The following is a 20,991-nucleotide window of genomic DNA, read 5'->3' as shown; positions in this document are numbered from 1 at the left end:
CCGAGTGTTGCTTTTCAAGTAATCATAAACCCTTAGCACTCCCTCTTCATTAGGAATTACTGTGAAGAGTGACTGAACATCCATAGTGACCATTTGATATTGAAGGTCATTCGGTATTTCTTTCATACAGCTATATAAAGCTAACAAAAACTGTTTAGTATCTCTTAAGACATATCTATTGGAGTCCACCACAGGACGTAATAACTTCTCCACATATATGGAGAAAGGTTCGGTAGACCACCCTCTCCCAGCTACTATAGGTCGCATGGGTGGGGATCTACCATCCTTGTGTATTTTAGGTAAGCCATTGATTATTGGTAAAAAGGATCAATGACTAATAGATATTCATAAAGTTCCTGTGTAATAATATGACTCTTAGCTAAATCTTCCAGCATCTCATAAATCCTATGGATGTGTACAGAAATGATCTCTTGTCATATTCTCCTATAAAATTTACCATCTTCTAACATTTGTTTCATTGCTTGATCGTAAAATTCAAAATCCATAACTACCAGACAACCTCCCTTATCAGCAGGCCTGATAACTATAGAAGAATCATTCCTAAGTTCTCTTAAAGCTTTCCTCTGACTGAGACTCAAGTTATTCTTATACCTATTTCATCTTTCCTCAGAATACATATTATCTAAATCATTTTCAACTCATTTACTAAAGGCTGCCACTATAGGTGGTATCCCTGGTGTATATAGACTTGGTTTCTTAAATGTCTTGCTATTACATATAGGAGTCTGATTCTTAAATTCAAGTTTGAGGCACAAATTCCTCACGAACATCTTGAAATCAATCATAGTCTCAGGTAATGTACTCTTACACGTGGGTACAAAAGAGAGTCCTTTTGATAGGACTCCAACTTCATCTGATGTTAATCCACGGGAGGATAAATCATATACTAAAATATTGTTGTAGTTTTCTCCCACATTTTTTTGAAATTCTGGTTCGTTTGGAATTCTGCAGAGAGTTTCCTCTTCTGCCTGCCTCTGCTCTTGGACCTGGTTCTCCCCCCTCCCCCTGAATTGTTATATGGGGAAAGGGCATGGGACAGGTGCATTGCTTTCTTCACTGGTAGTGATATTCTCTATTTCTTGAGTATTCCTAGGAGTCTTTCTCCTAACCACTGGTTCAATAGGGACTTTCACATTGTTCATAGTCGATGTGTCATCTGTCAACTTATTGCCGTATGGCAATTCTAGAGTGCAGGGTGCATGTGTACTATGTGAGCACTGCTCAGACACGCCCCCTGCTCTAGTTCTTGTTTTGTGGCCATCTAGTGTAGACAGCAGCACACCCTCATGAATATGCAGGGTGAGCTGCTGTCCTAGATGGCCACAGAATGCTCTGTACAAGAATAACACTATTCTTGCATGGAGCTTGACGAATCCCGGGGTCTGTCAACCATTGTTTGACCTAGGAGAAATCTGAAGTTATAGTAAACAAAATTAAAACACCATATCAATACAACTGCATATTAATATAGAAATAAAGCACACATAAAATTTAGCTTAAAAATGCAGTTAAAGACAGTAAGTATACCTCAGCTAAATCAACTTATGAAAAATAAAGGAGTTGAAGCATTACGGCTTACATAATGCTTTTTTCTTTTTATGGAAATTGCTACCAAGTTATTGTGCTTGTCAATATTTTTAAGGACCAACAAGTATATTTTCAGGTAAATAAACATAAACATGGGGCAGGATTCACAAAGCCTCCGTGTAAGAGTTATAACTCTTACACGGAGGCTGCAGTTAAACAGAGTGATGTCAGCATGCTCTGCATATTCATGAGAGCATGCTGAATCACACCTAAGGCTAACACAGTCCGTGGAAGACAGTAAGGGGCATGTCCGTAGGCCGAGCCCTGCAAGCGGACACGCCCCCAGAAGAGTAAAAGTGCCCAAAGTAAACACCCACGACAGAGGCCATGGAAATGTGAATAAACACAACACATGCCCCACAGACTATGAACATAAAATATATAAATGAACATGTTATATATTTTTTTTAAATCGTAAAGACGTTTGCCCGTGAGTTTTGCTTATGCGTGCCCATAGCTTAGCCACAGTTAGCAGTCAGTGGAAAAGCATATAAGAACTAAATATGCAAAGTAAGCAAAAAAGAAATAGCGTAGCGGTAGAGACGTCGGCTGAAAAGCAGGCTTTCATGGTTCGAGCCCCCCCAACATCAATTTTTATTTTTAGTAAAATAAGCACGAAACAAGTCCCTGACAAATATGTACACATATAAAATTATATTTTATGTTAAATGTAATGAAATAGTCCATTTATTTTGAAGAAATGTGAGACAAGAAAACAATAAAAAATGCGAGATGTGACTATAGCTGAGCTACAGTTTAACAAGGTGAGTGCATCTTCCCGTAGGTGAGCAGTGGTTTAACAGGTGCAAAATGAGTGCCGGTAGGTGAGCAGTGGTTTAACACGATGAAACTGTGTGCCCCTAGCTGAGCTGAGCATAATATGCGTGCTAACAGCCAAATGAGGCGTAAACCAGCGTAACCCATTTGCACGGAGCTGCGCACCGCACTAATAAGCTAACCGACGGGCAACATTGAGCAAGCTGTAACAAAACTGCCTTTACACAGACACAACCCCTAGCCTGTCTAGACAGTCATAAAATATAAAAAGCAGTGGTCAGGTTCAAACCCAGGATACCATGCACCGTAGTCAAGGTACTGAACCACTAAGCCACAACAACTGCGCTTAGAAATGCAGTAATAGCAAATATATAGGAATGAATAGAAAGTGGAGCATGACAAAGCAGGTTTTGTGAAGTTGATACAATTCCAAAATGGCCAATCACAGATAAGTGCGGGAAAAACGGCATATATAAGCCCCATAGGCAGGAATACACAGCATAAACGATTGTAGAACTGACTTGCTGCCAGAATGTCAGGAGTAGGTGAGGGTAGTTGCTTTCAAGCACAGAGGTGGGGCGTTGAGGAGTCCAGATACATGGTCTGGCTCCTAGTCCACAATCATGAGGCCCAACTCATGCAGGGCCAGGTTCTGTGGGGAGCATATAGGGCTGAGGCATTGGACTGGTTGGCTCATGATCTCACCAGTGCCATAGGGATTCCAAGGACTGGTGAGCAGGTCGTTCACCACCATGCGGACCTGAAGAGATGCAAGCAGGACCAATTGAACCTTTGGATCCAGGAGGCCTGGCAAATGCCCAACGCCCCACTACTGAGTAAGTTACATTTAATTATGTATGTAAGAAATTAAATTAGCTGATATTATGGAGATGTGTATTCCAATATTACTTCATTTATATTACAGCTGCAGGTGTCCGTTCTGCGAACCACAGAGCCTATGGCGATAGGCTGGTGCGGTTGCGCCACCAGGCAGGTCTGTAATCCACTCCCAGTAACTGTAAAGAAATATAAAAGTATGACAGTTAGCAAAAGAGTGCAGTGTAGTCACTAAGTAATAAAATGTGCAAGTAACAGTGTAAAAGTGTTTGCAAGTATTGCTTGATTACAAAAGTGTGTTGCAGTCTGTAATCCAAACAGAAAAATGAAAATGTCTGAAATAAAGTCTGAAATAAAGATGCCCCACCTGTAATATAATAGTACACAACCTGCAGCAGGCTGAAAAGTACAGCTGCAGAAGATGAGCAAATCACATGTGTGAAATATATCCCTGTTGAAATACTGAAACATGACAGAAGTGAGACTGCTGGAAAGGATTGTAATAACTACAGGTAAAACATGTCAATAAAGCCTAGAAGTAAGTACCATCCTGAATAGTAAAATGAAAACAAGTGAGAGAGTGTGAGAAAGAGTTATGAATCCACCAATAAAGTAGTAAGAACCCCTGAATAAAGTATACTGCAGTCAGTACAGAATGAAATGAATGTGACAAGTAGAACCAAACTGCAAAATGTGTTCAAAGTGTTGCTGCAGCTGGAATGTGTATCCCAAAATCTGGATATGTTGCTCTCAGTCTGCAATATGCAGATAGTATGATTGTCTGAAATATCAAACATCCACAGTTGTCTATAGCTATATAAAGCAAATGTAGCAGGATGATGTAGCTGAACAAAGCCAGATATGAACGCGTATGAATAACAATAAAATGTATATTGATGTAGCAGTAACAGTCCTATCACCAAATTGAAGTAGTTATCATATAGGAAACTGTAGTTAGAACAGTAGTGTGTATATATCTGTAGCTATTAGAAATGTACAGCATGTGTATTGGTATTCGAAGGTGTTAATATTATTTTCTTCACCCCACCCTATAACCACATATAATCCATTCCACGTGAAATTGGTATGTGCAATCACAATTAACACCCCTGGACATTTGTCCTGTTGGGTCATAAATATTTGCATGTACGTTGATGCATCTTCCCTGTTCATACATCCAAACCTGATGGCCTGTTGCCATCAATCAACCCTGCATGTTGTTGGACTGTGTATTGCTGTTCAAATTATGCATGTGTTATGCTCGCTGTTCAATGGTGTGAATATCTGGGTGTTTGGTTAATGTGAATACTAATGCATGCTGTTACAGCTAATTGCGAATGGTATTGTATGTTACTAACCCAAACTGTCATGACATAATGCAAAACATAGGATGACAGGGAAGGCGGGTTCCAGCGGACCCACCTCTCCCACCTCAGCTGGCGAGTGCACCTGGCACTATTGCCCAGTCTGGACCCTCCTCCGGTGGCCCTGTGCCACCTGCGAGTGGAAGCACTGCAGGGGATGGGGCCCATCCCCCCTCTGCAAGCGTGGCCGGAGGAGAACCACCACTCACCGTCCGTAGCTTCTGGACTGTGGTGCATAGGGAGATCCAGGACTCTGTTCTTGGGCCCCTACGCCAGCTTGAGGCACAGGTGGCACAACTTACGGGCATGCCTGTTGCCCGGCCTACACAGCCCCCAGCACAGCCCCATCCTGGGCAGTGAAGGAACAGTGGAAACTGCCTATGGGTGGGGATATCAGTTCCACTGTTGCCATCTGTGGGCTCATGGGCTCTGGATATCCAAACCTCCGTCCCCGTCAATTGTGTAACCCCCCCACACGTGTCATACACCGCCCCTGTATGTGTCTTGTTTGTCTTGTCTGTTGACCTACCCAACCTACCTCCCCAGCTATACCGACTTCCTTCACCTGATATACCACTCTCACCTGAAAAAAAAAAAAAAGGGCACTCTGTACCCACAAAAAGATTACGCCCCATACATAGCTGCCCATTCCGCACATATGTCTGCTGGACATGGAAACTATCAATTACAATTGGCTGTACAAGTATTATTGTTGTCCTGACACCTCTCTCAGGGGTGGAAGGTTTCAAATGTCACACCAAATTACATACATATGCACAGCTGTTGCTGATGAAGAAATGGGCAGCTATGGGCCTTACCTACATCCCTCCTGCAAAACCCGAGCTTGTTTCCCTACTGTCTTATCCTTTTTGTGACCCCTTTTTCACCACTTTCCTGTCTCCCCATTTTCATTTCTTTCAAAGAAAATAGAGCGGGTGTGCGCAAGAGCAAGCACGTTTAAGCGGTTGTAATCGGGTGTGCGTGTGTGTGCACAGAGCTGAACATCAGTGCGCATGCATGAGCTCCACGCAAACCAGCACTAACCCAGTTACAACTGCTTAAAAGTGCCTTAGTCACTTTGATTGACAGGTCCTGTAGTCAGTTCAAAAGCAAAATAAAATCCCACTGTCAGTCCTGAACCCAGGACCTTTTAACACTAGTCTGCATGCCTTACCACTAAGCCATGATTGTTATACAAGAACATTGTGCTAAAATAAATATATCATGTAATAGTAGGAATGAATGTAAAGGGAATGTAGGATGTGTAGTACACAAAGCATGTCATGTATATTTACTGTCAAATCTAGTGGATATCTATGATAGTAGTGTGTGAACAGAAACAGCCATGCTAGTTGGTAGCTAGTAGGTAATAATGTCACTGTAGCACCTTGCAAGCCACACACATACTCACAGCAGGATAATCACTGCCCATACCCCACAACCTGTTACAGGAACACATCCGGACCAAGTAATAAAATATGTGGAGCAAAGGGCCAAAACCAGGGACATATTACAAATAATGTTACAGCAAACTTAGACAGTTCAGAGAGTAACAGGTTCTGCATTTTGTGGGATGTTTGGAAGGGTATGAAGTCTGAAACTTAAAAGGGCCTCATAGAAACAGACAACTTTTGCCAGAGCCATGGCCTCAAGCTGAATGCCAAAAAGTGTATAGTCATCCCCTTTGGCAAAAACAAAGTGCCCACAAAGTACCACATAGGTGGTAATCCATTAAGTACAGAAGAAATAATTATGGACCTGGGGACCCAAGTTGATAGCAATCTCTCACTTGACAACCACGTGGCCAAAGTAGTTAGAAAAACATTTTATATAGCCCACCTCATCATGAAGGGATTCACATCTAGATCACGGGAGGACATTGTGCCTCTTTACTCATCCCTCATCAGGCCCATAATTGAGTACAATGCCCCTGTTGGGATGTACCTTACCAGACACCTGCAGCAACTGGAAAGACCCCAAAAGTACCTCACTAAGAGAATCAAAGTGCTCAAACAGATGCCATATGCCGACCGGTTAAAGAAACTCCAGCTCTACTCAGTGGCATACTGCCTGTTCAGAGGTGATCTGTGCCTGATGTATAAAGCCATGTCAAACCCGGAATTAATGGGCATGCTGCACCTCAGAATATCCAAATCCCATCGAGCTACACGCTCGAGAGACTTGAACCTCAGCAATGAAATAAATAGGACATGCTGGAGGGACAGATTCATAACCCAGAGGCTCCCTTCACTCTGGAATAAAATCCCAGTCCAGGTTAGGCAGAGTCCCTCATTGACTCTCTTCAAGAGGAATCTTGATGAGTGGATGGGACATCATAGGTTTACCCTGGGTATCACTTCTGTGTCACTGTTAGACAGAGGCACAGTATACTAACCTCGAAAAAGGGCATAGCGAGATAAATTTACAATGGATGGTGACAGCCAAACACATTCTGGCTAGGTTTATAAATGCCCTAGGGCAGATAGCCTAGTATGAACCTATGAACCTATGTACCTTGTTCCCCATTGGCCCTATGTGCTGTTAATCACCATGGCAATCACAATACTATGGTAGCATGTGCAAAGGTCAGTTGTCAGTCACCTCTATGGTACAGTTGTGGAATATGTGGGTCATGTGGCAATGTCGCAGCTGCCACATGTACACAGTCAACCCTCTCCCCTACACATGGATGTACAACACATGTATGAGATGGAACCACATAGCCAAACTGGGGACTAAGCACTCTGAACCCAGTACTGGCATAACCTGTCAGATGGCATGAAATACTACAGTGACTACAATACCAGTGTGATGTAGACCTACACTGACAGCAATACAAGCACGTGAACACACTGGGCCATTCGTGGAGCCTAAGAATAGCATCCTGCCTGAGCAGCAGACACCTCTGCAGCTGACATACAGGCATACGTTATGCCAGAACACATCACGCATAACACATAGCACACAAATCCTGTGTGCCAAACAGTCATAGCCTGTACGGCTAGACAACACACCTGCTACAGTTGTGTTAGGTACCTTTATTGTCTGGTACAGTGAGGTCATGCTCACCAGGCTGGACAAGGTGAAGGTCACAGTGATATGCCCGTGGGGCACTATTGTCCACCACATAACACAAGCATACAGGTCAGTCAGAGGCATGGACACATATGACTCAGTCATTGTCCATGCCACTATGGCTGACCTGTAATGTACCTCCATGGACTACATGATAGGGAACATGGAAGGGCTCTCTGAGCATGTGGCACAGGCTGGTATGACCCTGAACTTGGTTGGTATCATACCCTCACCAGGAATGCTGATGTATTACTGAATGCTGATGAATTACTGTAGCTACAACACCCTAGCTGAAAGGTTCCTAGCATGTAGTCACTGCATTGCTATGGAACAACTTGTTACCACTCCCACAACAGGTGAAAACATGCAGCACCTGTTCATCAACAACATGTAGACTATATGCCCCAGACCAGATGTGTATTCCTCACTGCTAGGTTGATACCATCTACATATCACACTGTATATACACATACCACATGCAGCACCCGCACAGAAGACCACAGTCATAATGTTATCCAGTGCAAATACCATGTATTCACATGTGGCAGGCATCAGACATGGTAACTATTGAAGGTCACAGGTTCATACGTGTATTTGGCACACACATGCATCATCTGTGTCCATTGCCATTACTGGTTTAATTGATGTCATGCATTATTGTGAACAACAACCCACACACATGGGCATTCTGTGTGACAAAAACACACGTGGCATGTCTGGAATCCAATGCCATAACTAACTGTGCTATGACAGTAGTGAGAGACACAGTAGCAGAGCATGCTATTTGCATTACTGGGAGATTTGCCCTCTTCCACTGTACTTGTAGGGTGCTGACATCATCTCTGTGTAGAGATTGGAATATGCAGCAGCTGGTGTGTTGTACTGGTTGGCTAAAGGGTCAGTTTTCTCACACATGTAATTGCAAACACACACTACTTTCACCCTCTCCCACACACACTTGCGATTTGTAAGATTCAAACTCCTACCTAACTATGTTATGTCACTCAAGACGGATACATTAGCAGAGCACAATATTTGCATTACTGGGAGGTTTCCCTTCTCCTGCTGTACTTACAGGGTGCTGACATCATCAGTGTTTAGAAAGGGGAATGTGCATCCTGTAGTGTGTTCTCCTAGTAGCCAAAAGGGACATTTCTTTCATACAGACTTGGACACACACTAACCCCCTCCACACACACTCTTAGCATTTGCAGGATTCAAACCCCTACCTAATTATGTTATGACACTTGAGACGGACGCATTAGCGGAGCACGCTATTCACATTACTGGGAGGTTTCCCTTCTCCTGCTTTACTTATAGGGTGCTGACATCATCAGTGTTTAGAAAGGGGAATGTGCATCCTGTAGTGTGTTCTCCTAGTTGCCAAAAGGGACATTTCTTTCATACAGACTTACACACACACCAACCCCCTCCACACACACTTAGCATTTGTAGGATTCAAACCACTACCTACCTATGTTATGCCACTCAAGATGGACGCCTTAGCGGAGTGTGCTATTTGCATTACTGGGAGGTTGTTCTTCTCCTGCTGTACTTATAAGGTGCTGACGTCATCAGTGTTTAGAAAGGGGAATGTGCATCCTGTAGTGTGTTCTCCTAGTTGCCAAAAGGGACATTTCTTTCATACAGACTTGCACACACACTAACCCCCTCCACACACACTAAGCATTTGCAGGATTCAAACCCCTACTTAACTATGTTATGACACTCGAGACAGACGCATTAGCGGAGTGCGCTATTTGCATTACTGGGAGATTTCTCTTTTCCTGCTGTACTTATACGGTGCTGACATCATCAGTGTTTAGAAAGGGGAATGTGCATCCTGTAGTGTGTTCTCCTAGTTGCCAAAAGGGATATTGCTTTCCTACACACGTGCACACACACTAACCCCCTCCGCACACACTGAGCATTTGCTGGATTCAAACCCCTATCTAACTATGTTATGACACTTGAGATGGACGCATTAGCAGAGCGTGCTATTCGCATTAGTGGGAGATTTTCCTTCTCCTGCTGTACTTATAGGGTGCTGACATCATCAGTGTTTAGAAAGGGGAATGTGCATCCTGTAGTGCGGACGCATTAGCAGAGCGCGCTATTCGCATTACTGGGAGGTTTCCCTTCTCTTGCTGTACTTATAGGGTGCTGACATCATCAGTGTTTAGAAAGGGGAATGTGCATCCTGTAGTGTGTTTTCCCAGTTGCCAAAAGGGACATTTTCCTTACACAGACTTTCACACACACCAACCCCACTCACACACACCAAGCATTTCCAGGATTCAAGCCCCTACCTAACTATATTATGACACTTGAGGGAGACGCATTAGCACCTGCAGTATTTATAGGGTGCTGACATCATTATTTCTACAGAGGTATGTACATCTAGTACTACCTGTCAGGTAGGGGATAGCACATATATGCATTTGCAGCCACCTACATCAGGGTCAGATATGCACATCGCACTGGCAGGTTATGTTTTATACCATGTTTCGTGATCACAGGACCTGTAACACACAACACAACCAGTCCTGACCACCCCTCCCACATCCAGGACACACACTTTGCTTCCCTGGGAACAGTGCCAAGATATGCAGGTGTTCACATACACCATTCCAGTTGTTAACGTCAGGTACAGGCATAATGTGTGTGGGAACTACTCAGGCCTCTACAACATTACCCTACAGCCAGTACAATTTGTGAGTCCATGTGCTATGGCAGAACCACTCACCACAGCCACAAGGGGGAATACATATTGCACCTGACCATCTACAACATGGGTACTCACTGTTCCACACCAGAGGTAGACCACCATTGTTGATATCTGACTATACCCACCTTTCCCTGGCCATCCATATCCCATCCCCACCCCCAGGCAAGGTTGTCACTGCAAACAAACTGTATTTATCAAAAGCAGACTTTACACTTGTGAAGACTGGGGTTGAAGACTTCAAAGGACCCATGCTGGGGGAGTATCCAGGCCACTCTGCATAATCCTTGACAATTGCATTCTATGAGCATGTGGAAGGTTTGCATTGATCATGCTATCCCAAATATACCAATGACTGCTCCACAACAGGACACCTGTCAAATGTACACCAGCCATATATGAGCTGTCCAACAGACAGAGTGAGCTAATACATTGCAGAGCAGTAGCCCACAGAGGGAGGACATCTCTGAACAGTACCGGCACGACACTTCAATCCCTCATAATCATCACGACACAGTGTTGACAGTGAAATTGTCCAGACAATGCAGATAAGGCTCCCCTCAGTCTGTTATTGACGCCCACTTACTGTTAGAGGTCCTCAGCAACCCTCTTCCAGCACACACCAACAACATGGCTGTGGCTTAGCAAATTCAAACCCTGGGATCTCCACTGTGTCCCTGCTTGACAGAGGCACAGCACACTAGCCTCACACGGTGCCTTATGTGACCTACTTTACAGTGGCACAGTAGCCTACTGTACTGGGGAGGCAGATGCCAAGCACACTCTGGCTAAGCTGTCATTCCCTAGGGCAAACAGCCTAGTGTTGACCTCTACACCCATATGTTTAATTGTCAGATGCACATTATTTGTTGCTGATAGACTGTTTGCAGGTCTTTATTGCCATAGCATTCCCTGTTTGTATGAACAACTTGTGTATCTGTGGAAGATGTTTGCATATAGGAGGGATCCACTATATCACGTATGTCTCTGTAGTCATTTAACTGTGTGCACTGGGCAGATTGCTGTAATGTGGTTGGTTCATGGAATAACACGTACAAATACCAGATATGTGTGGCCAACTGCTAAACTGAGATTTGGCCTAAGTGTGTGAGCATGCCCAGTTCAGCCTTCCCATGGCATGTTGTCTGACATATGTCTCATTTATCAAAGTGTGCAAGCATGCCCAGTGTGAGCTTTCCATATGTTGAACTCTGCAGCCCACCACATTTGTGGATGAGTGTGAACTTCAACAAATATCTCCCGTTTATGGTTGTGTGTTGTGTGTCATGTTGTATAGTTACTGTCCGACTGCTTTGTGTGTGAACACAACAGGGATTATACTGTGCCTGCAGGGTTTGCATGGGATACTTTGCATACAGTTGTCAACATCCTTTCATACTGACCTAACACTGTAGTACCGTATAGTGTACTGGTTCAGTACTTTCACTGTGGTGGACAGTATCCTGGGCTTTAGTCCTATCACTGCTTTACAGTTCCATAGTGAGCACAACAGCCTGGTTAGGGGCCAGTTGTGCACATCTGACCATGTTGCATTATGTTCAGATATGAACTACTTAAACCAGGCTTGTCCAACATTGGTAGTGTATTCCACAACATAGGTGTACATTTGCAAACACTAGCGATGTGCCTTAGGCCATTTCTAATGCTAGTCGGAGAGTGTGTTTGTCCTTCGACACACATTGTAAGTGGAGTTTGCCATGACATATGTCATGGTTAGTATACTGTGCCTCCGTCTACCTGTGACATAACAGTGATACCCAGGGTAAACCTACCATCTCCCATCCACTCATCAAGATTCCTCTTGAGGAGAATCGATGAGTGACTCTATGGGTAACCTGTACTGGGACTTTACTCATGAGTGGGGGTGGCTTCTGTGTTATGGATCATGCAGTACAGCTTGTCCTATGTATGTCAGTTCTGGGGTTCAGGTCTGTCATGTGCATAGCTCACTGCCATTCAGATTGTACAAGGTGCAGCATGTTTATTGATTCCAGCTTGGACATGGCTTTATACATCAGGCACAGCTTGCCTCTGGGTGGGCAGTATGGCAGTGTGTGTAGCTGCAGTTTGTTTAATCAGGCAACACATGGCATCTGTTCAAGCTCTTTGATACTCTTGGTGAGGTACTGCTGGGGACTTTACAGTTGATGGAGGTGTCTGCTGAGGTACATCCCACAGGGGCTATTGTAGTCAATTGTAACGCTGATGAAGGATGACTGCAGAGCCACAATGACCTCCCCTTATCTAGATCTGACAACCTTCATGATTAGGTGGGTATATGGTATGTTTCTGTAAACAGTACAGCCACATGTTTGTCCAATGCAGGATATCTATCACCTTGTGTCCCCAGGTCTCTCATTACATGTTAAGTATGTAATGGGTTAACACCTATGTGGTAATTGGTGGGCACTTACTGTATATCCACAGGGGTTGACTATACACTTTTATGCAATTAGCTTGCTGACATGGCTATGGCACCAGTTGTCTGTTTCTATGTGGCCCTTTTGTGGGATGCTTGTGTCAGCTGGAGGGTCAGATATGGTGGGCAGTTTGTAGTCCTCTGCAAACATGTTCAGACACAGTCCTTCTATGTTGGCCTGTACCTATGGGACATATATACCAAACGAGGGAGGTCCCAGGACAAAGCCTTGTGGGATGCCAGTTATATCTGGTTTGTAGTCTGACATAGCTGCAGCATGTCTGACCATGTCAGTTCTGTCCTTGGTCTGATTTGCAACCCCTCTACTGACATAGGGGTTTATATTTAAGCTGGTGAGCATATCTATAATGAACACATAGGGTATTGTATGGAAGCCTTTGCAAGGTCCAGCTACACTGTGTGGACCACATTGCCCTCATCAATGACCTTAATGACTGTTTCAAATGAGTCAAACATGTTTAGGGGCAGGATCTGCACTTAAGAAAGCCACACTGGGTAGGGTCCGGTGTCAGTAGGTCCCCAATATCTTTATGTCTGCGGTACATGCTGATCCTTTCCATAGCTGTGCAGACCAAGCTTCTCAGGATTCTGGGGTGGTAGTTTTCAGTATCCATTCAGGCAACACCTTTCTTGAGAACAAACACTGTTGTTGTACACTGCTCTTTGGGTACATATCCTGTGGTAAGGCTGACATTGAGCAGTAGTGTGATTTGGCATTTCATTCTTCTTGGAGTCCATGTTGGACTCAGCCCAGGACACCATCTCATACCATTGCTGCTGTGTGTTTTGCTTTGTAGATGCTGGCTGTTACCTCAGCATCTGCAATGTCAGAGGGCCAGCAGTCTGGTGGGATAAATATTTTGCATTCTGGGGGGGGGGGGTGCACTGCACCTGTCAGGATGTATGTTGGCAATATGTGTGTGTGTTTGGTATGTTGTTTGTAATATTTGTGTGATTCAGAGCATATCTGTGAATTCCCAACACAGTTCCTACCATCAGTTGAGGAAGCCTTGGGATTATCCTTAGTGTCCTGTACAATTTGTATCTTCATAGTTTCATAGGTTCATACTAGGCTATCCACCCTAGGGCATTTGTAAGCCTAGCCAGAGTGTGTGTGGCTTTTGCCACCCCTTGCTATGTGAATATTATGGCCATTTATGATTTGCTTTGCTGTGCCTCTGTCTGGACATGACACAGTGAAGACCCCCAGTGTAAATCTACAATCATACATCCACTTGGCAAGATTCCTGTTGAAGAGTGTCAGTGAGGGGCTCTGCCTAACATGGAGTGGGATTCTGTTCCAGGGTGTGGGGAGCCTCTGGTTATGTATTTGTCCCTCCATCACATCCTATTTCATTATGTGTTGAGGTTGACATCTCTCACTCTCACAGCTCCTATGGCTTTGAGTTTTCTGGGGTGGAGCATGTCCATTACTCCTGTGTTGGACATGGCCTTGTACAACAGACATACAATGCCTCTGTGTAGGCAGTATGTGACTGCATTTAGCTGGGGTGTCTACAGCCAGGCAGCATATGACATATATTTGAGACCCTTTATCCTCTTGGTGAGGTACCTTTGAGGTCTTTCTAACTGCTGCAGGTGTCAGGTAAGGTACATCCCAAATGAGGCATTGTACTAGATTATGGTTCTGATAAGAGAACAGTATAGGGGCACAATGACCTCTGTTGACGTAGATGTGAATCCTTTCATGATATGGTGTCCAATATAGACAGTCTTCCTAGCCACATTGGCAATGTGAGTGTCACATAACAGGTTACTGCCCACTTGTGTCCCTAGGTCCCTGATTACTCCTTCCATACATAATGGTTTACCACCTATGTGGTAATTTGTGAGTACCTTGTTTGGTATTTGGTGGGACATTCATACTGTCCAGTGTCTTCAGGATGGCTGGGTGGGGTTCCTGTATGTGAGAGTGTGGTCTGTAGCATGCTACAGACTGTACAGCAGTCTTGCCTACGGTTAGTTGCACATGGGTGGACTCCAATGCCTTGTGCATTGTCAGTTACCTGGACGTATGGGTGTCTGTGCTGAATATGGATACTCACCCTCCTTTTATGTTTTGTTCCAGGTTTTGGGGCCATAACGCATGATATGTGGTATAACCTGGTAGTGCTGGTGTGCTGTCAGGAGGCTTGCAGCAGGTTTCTGTCACTGCACAGACATCGATGTTCTCCATACTGGGGAGGGCCTCGGGAGCATGCATATTGAGGTTTACACATCTGGCATTGGTCAGCATTACCCTTATGTTTCTTTCCACTTATGTTTTCTAGGGTGGTGGGTTAATCTTTTCAGCCTTGCCTATGAAAGGCTCTATGGAGGTGGAAAAAGCCTTATCCAATATCCAGACACCCAGGGGTAACAGATGCAAGCCATCCCTGGAACAGCAGCGTGGCTTGTCAGGCATGACATCCCAAGCAGACAGACATTGGATCCCCTTGGAATGACACCAGTAATTGTGACACTTGTTATAACTGATCATTCTGTGTTTGTACTGTGGCATCATTCTTGGTGAGGGTAGGATGCTGCAAATGGTCAGTGTCATACTGGCCGGGACTACATAATCGGAGAGCTCATCTATGTCTCTTTTCATGTAGTCTGGGGAGGTACACCTCAGGTCATTCACACCAGCATGGACTATGACTGCATCATATTTCTACTTGCTTTGGGGTGACCTGCATACTTGTGTTATGTGGCTTATTGTAGCAGCCTACAGGCAGCTTACTGTACCCTTTCCCTTCTTCAGTCTGGTGTGAGGGACAGCAGCGTGTCTCACTATGGAGTCACCTATTACAACTGTATCAGGCATGTTGTTTCTCCTTCTGGCCTGTGACTGTTTGGCACACCAGCTTTGTGTACTATGTGTTGCATGTGCTATGTTTGGAGGTTGTTTGATTGGGTGTCTGCTTTGGAGGCCTCTGTTGGTGTGGTGTGTTTGTAATTCGGGCCTCCGGGAATGTTTTTCTGTGTTTATGTCTTTGGTTTGCAGTTGTGATAGGTCTATGTGGGACTGGGTTTGTGGTGTGTGTGGTTACCTTCTCCTCCTGACTAGTTTTGGGAGTACTGAGTTGAGGGAGCTCAGCCTCCAGTTTGGATAAATGGTTGCATCTCTCACATATATTTGTATTTCTTGGGGGGAGTTGAGGGTTGTCTGTGTACTTGGGGCAGGTGTAACATTGCCTCAAGATTCACAGATTCAACTTGTTGTAGCTGGCCTTAGTAGATTGTATGTGTGGACATATTTTATTGCCATACTACAGATCAGTGATTACTTCTTTTTTTATGTTTGCTCTATCATGTAGTAGCTTTCTCATTCGCTTGCATGGTTTGGTAATGGCTGGAGTCCACCATGCCAGATGCCTGCGTGTATGGCATTGTGTCTTGTTTTAATTTAGGATTGCATAATCCAAGCATTCCTGGCAGTGTTCATGGAATGCCTGTATAACAGGTTCTGAGGTGTGGCCCATATTTTGCACCTGCACAGGGCCTTTAATGGAATCCACATCAGTTTGGAGGAGTGCAACTTTTGCTTTACACATGTTTTTCACTGTGGTTTTCTGGCCAGGGACTGTGGTCAGGATGTGTATATCCAGTGTGATTACTCTATGGTCTGGTCTTACCAGTGAGCAATACACTTCTCATCTTGCCATCCAGTACCCATGTTGCTGATTATCACATCCAGTATGCTTACCCCTCTTGTGGGAGAGGTACGTTGTTCCTGGGCATTTTGGTTTATGGATTCTATGAACTTTTGTCCTACAGTGATGGAGCTAGTATAATGCTCCCAGTCTATGTCTGGGTATTTTCAGTCACCCAATATAATGTGGTTTGGAGGACTTGATATATTCATGTATTCCAACATAGGCCAGGTGCACGTCCTGGTGTTGTGATGGTAGTCTGTAGCAGGCTATAAACTGGGAGGCAGTTTTAGCCACTGTTACTTGACCATGGCTAGTCCATGCTGCTTCTTGTTGTGGTACCAATGTGGGGGTGTGGATATCCTTGACAATTATTGCTAGTCACCCTCCTTTGTAGCTTGTTCCATGTTTTGAGGCTGTACAGCACAGTATGAGGTGTAACCTGGTAGTGTTAGGGTGCTGTTGTGAGCCTTGACCCAGTTTTCTGTTACAGCACAGATATCAACATTCTCCATACTGGGTGAGTTTAGACTGCATGCATCTTGCTGTTTAGACTTCTGGCATTGGGTAGCATTACATCTAGGTTCTTATCCCTTCTGATACCTATGGAGGTAGGTTTGTGTTTTGAGCCTTACCTATTCAGGGCACGCTGTGGGTAACAACAGCCTTTGCCAGTATCCATATGGCCTGCACTGATAGGCGCACACCAGTCCTAGCAGGTGGAGCATCATGTCATGCTCAGCATGTCATCCCAGGCTGGCACTCATTGGATCCCCTTTGACTAACTGCAATACTTCAGCCAATTATTGCAATTGATCATCTCATTGTCATATTGTGGCATGATGCTTGGTGAGGGTAGGATGTTAGTCACGGTCCTCAGGTGTGCATATAGTACATGATGTTACATTACTTAACACATGGCATTCATGCCTCAGGTGGTGCTGCAGGGCTTCCTCTGTCGGATGCACATATTACACTCCCTGTACATGTTTGTGAGCAGGTCATGTCATTTTAGGCATCCCTGTTATTATTTGAGTGAGTCAGAGGGGGTATCATTCCCAGGGTTCCTACTGAGCCAGTGTATGTGCTATGCGTTGCCTCTTTGCCAAGGCCAGGGCATACTGGGCACATGTCCTTCTGCCTACTGGGGCAGGCTCAGGTTGTTCCTCCTCCGAGTCACGCTCTGCCTGTGATGGCCTTGGCAATGGTGGGGGGCTGTTTGGCCCAGCCCTATGCTGGTCCTGCTGCAGCTGTTTTCGCAAGATCATATTATGTAGCATAGCACATACCATGACAATTTGGGTACATGTAGTTGGTGTGTACTGCAAGGCTCCACCAGATGTGTCCAGACACCGGAACTGTGACTTGAGCAGCCCAAACACATGCTCTATTGCATTATGTGTTTGTGCGTGTGCCTCATTATGGCATTCCTGTTCAGGTGTGTGTGCGTTTCTGATGGGTGTCATCAGCCACGGCTCCAGTGCATAACCTGCATCCCCCACTAGGTGTCCATGTGGGATGTCCCCATTGGGAAATGTCTGGTACAGCTGCGTCAAATGCCAGATGTGGGAATCATGGTAGCTCCCAGGGCAGCCAGCACACACATTCATTATTATGCCCTGGGCATCACACACGACCTGGCAGTTGATGGGGAGGGAGCCCTTGCGGTTAATGTAGGCCCTACCCCGCTCACCGGCTGGTGCTTTGATGCATATGTGCGTGCAGTCTATTGCACCCACTACCTCAGGGTATTCTGCTATTTGTTGGAAGAGACGCATATTGCTGGCCAATACCTCACGGGCATTGGGGAAATATACATGATCACCGACATGTGCTGACATGGCATCCAGGAACTGGTGCAGTACCCTGGAGGCTGATGCCTGTGATATCCCCATCATATCATCAGTTGGTCTTTGGAAGGTACCTGTTGCTAGTCTTCTTAGGCCAACACATACCTTGGTTTCCACTGGGATGGGTTCCCCTCTGTTGGTTCTATGTGTGAGGCGTGGCCTGCACAGCTCAACTATTTGCTGCAGGCGGTCTCTGTCCACTCTATAGCGCTCTACTATCTCCAGCTCATGTAACCCATGGTAGGTGACCCTGGGCCTGTACACTCTTCTCCGTCTCCTCACTGTGGGTTGTCTGGCACCATCTGCATTGTCACCACCCTCAGCAAGTCGCCTATGTCTCATTATGACAGCTATGGCAGCCCCTAACATTTCTGCTCTGAGTTCAGCTTTTTCAGTTTTCACTTCTAATAGCTTACTCCTGTCTTGCAGTGTCTCTTGAGAGAAACATCCTATGCTGCTGTTTGCAGAGTTTTAAGTGCTGGGCTGGGCTACTATTCTGCCTGTGTAATTGCCTGCTTCTAATTGTTTTCACCTGCTAGCTCCAGCAGTATTCCCTGCTAGCTTCTTACGAATTCTGTTGCTTCCTTTTTCCTTTCTGTTTCCTCAGGGGAGCAGCGTGCATACCAGCAGAAACACGCTCACAGTGGCTTACACGCACGCGCACACATGCTTACACTTTTCAGAATCTGCTTATTTGGGTTAAAACGCTCGCACACCCACACAAACAGTGTTAAACATCTACCAACATGCTCCCACATGCTCAGTCTGCCTTACACGCGCGCATACTGTCCTACTCCCGCTTCATGGCGCTGCAAGACATGCACGCCCAGCAAGAAACTTTGGTGTAGGCAACAGTGTACACCTTCCATTTCTTGACTTTCCCATGCTTATGTTGTGGCACTCCTCTTTCCATGATATGTGTCTGACATCTGTCATGTAACACTGATATCCAATGAACTGCATTTCTTTCTGCCATTCCCCCCTGTGATGTCACCTATCTCCTACTCTGTTCCTCCCCCTATGTAACTCTTACACTACTCAGAATGTGATCATTTGCTATGTGACAGTGGAATTCAGTATCCTAACACTCATTTGCATCAGTAAATGGTGGCCATGTTGTTTTTGGTCTGCTGGTCCCTGCATTGTAAACCCATGTATTGCATAAAACCCACATTTGTGGGTTTATAACCTTCATTTTTATGTTTTATACAGTAAAGCCCGTTTGCGGGGGGCTGCGCTGCGTTTAAACACCGGCGATCGCCGAAAAAAAAAATTATTTATTTCTCAGATTTGCATCGGGGTACTTTGCCACTGGCCACATATTTGGCCATTGGCATGGTGCCTGACACATATGCACCCTTTATTTGGAGCTGACATGGCTCCATTGTGGTTTTTGCAGAAACGTACTCAGTTGTCAACTGAGTACCTTTCTGCAGCTAAAACGGCTCTTACACGGGCTGCTTTGGGCTTCCTGGATCGCTAATCTACCTCATTTGCATGCTATCCGGCTGCAAGTGAGGTGATTAGCATATCCACGCCCACTCCGTGTAAGAGACGTTTTAGCTGGTCTCTTACACGGACTTCAGGGCTGTTTCTGGATCGCGAAGGCTGCATGGAGTCTTACACTACTCTTAGACTCCATGCAAGCCTTTGTGAATCCTGCCCATGGTATTACTACTTGCAAATATACATTTCTTAGTTCTTTGATCTGCCAATAAAATTAATATTTATGAATATTTTGATGCTGGGTTATCTGGAAAACAGTAGACATGCTTGGGAAGCACTCTGCTGTAATATGTGTCCTGTCATCTGGACTTATTTATCAACAAGAACTCATTGGACATATTGTGTGGTGTTAGCACCAGCTTTTAAAAATGGACTGTGCAATAGCAGACAACAGTTTTTTTAAGAGTTCATTAAGTGACTACTTTGAACATTTCAGACTAAAATTCCGCTGAGTCAAAAAGTTATAATCCTGCTCAGCTATTTGAAAAAATGTGCTATTTTATATTAAACTTAAGAAAATAAATAAATAAATAAAAAACAAACCCAGGGATTATAAGGCCTTCAGGCTCCTGTCTCACACATTTTCCTGTGTGCCCAGGATGTCTCAGAACATCATGGGTGTCAGTTAATATACATTCCATTCCCAGCTCATTGTGCCTCATTGTGTAAATGTATAATTAACAATATGTAGTATATAATATTGATGGATTATAAGCTCATCTTCAGACTGTTTTAGTAATACACTGAATTATACATACTCTTTAGCTAACATGCATACTTTTGTTTCCCCTTTAGGCATTAAGCAGAGTGGATCTGTGACTATTCCAATTTCAATGTCTGTTGTGACACTAGAGTTTCAGAACGTTTCATATTACTACAGATCTGGCATCCCATTCACTGGCAAGGTAGAGCATGTAAAACACTTATTTTTTGCATATATAGCAAATTGTTTCAGTTGACTATTTTCATTATGCAGAGCAACATGATATTCATTTTTTTGTTTATATCACTATATATATATATATATATATATATATATATATATATATATATATATATATATATTAACACCTTTATTAAATGATCACATAGGCACACATACATTAAAAGGAAAAAAAAAACATATTAACAT

General features: G+C 44.4%; 1 protein-coding gene across 1 annotated transcript in view; it reads left to right on the top strand.

The window, feature by feature from the left end:
• The window catches only part of LOC122794819 (alpha-2-macroglobulin-like protein 1), a 989,874-nt gene that overhangs the window by 386,854 nt on the left and 582,029 nt on the right, over positions 1–20,991 (top strand). The window contains exon 10 of the mRNA XM_044063423.1: positions 20,655–20,764. Coding sequence (XP_043919358.1) covers positions 20,655–20,764 — 110 coding nt within the window. The remainder of the gene's footprint in view (positions 1–20,654; positions 20,765–20,991) is intronic.

The sequence above is a fragment of the Protopterus annectens genome, chromosome 2.part1, assembly GCF_019279795.1.
Source record: "Protopterus annectens isolate FY-2018-M chromosome 2.part1, PAN1.0, whole genome shotgun sequence".
Classification (NCBI taxonomy): Eukaryota; Metazoa; Chordata; order Ceratodontiformes; family Protopteridae; genus Protopterus; species Protopterus annectens.
This window is presented reverse-complemented; position numbering and strand designations above follow the sequence as displayed.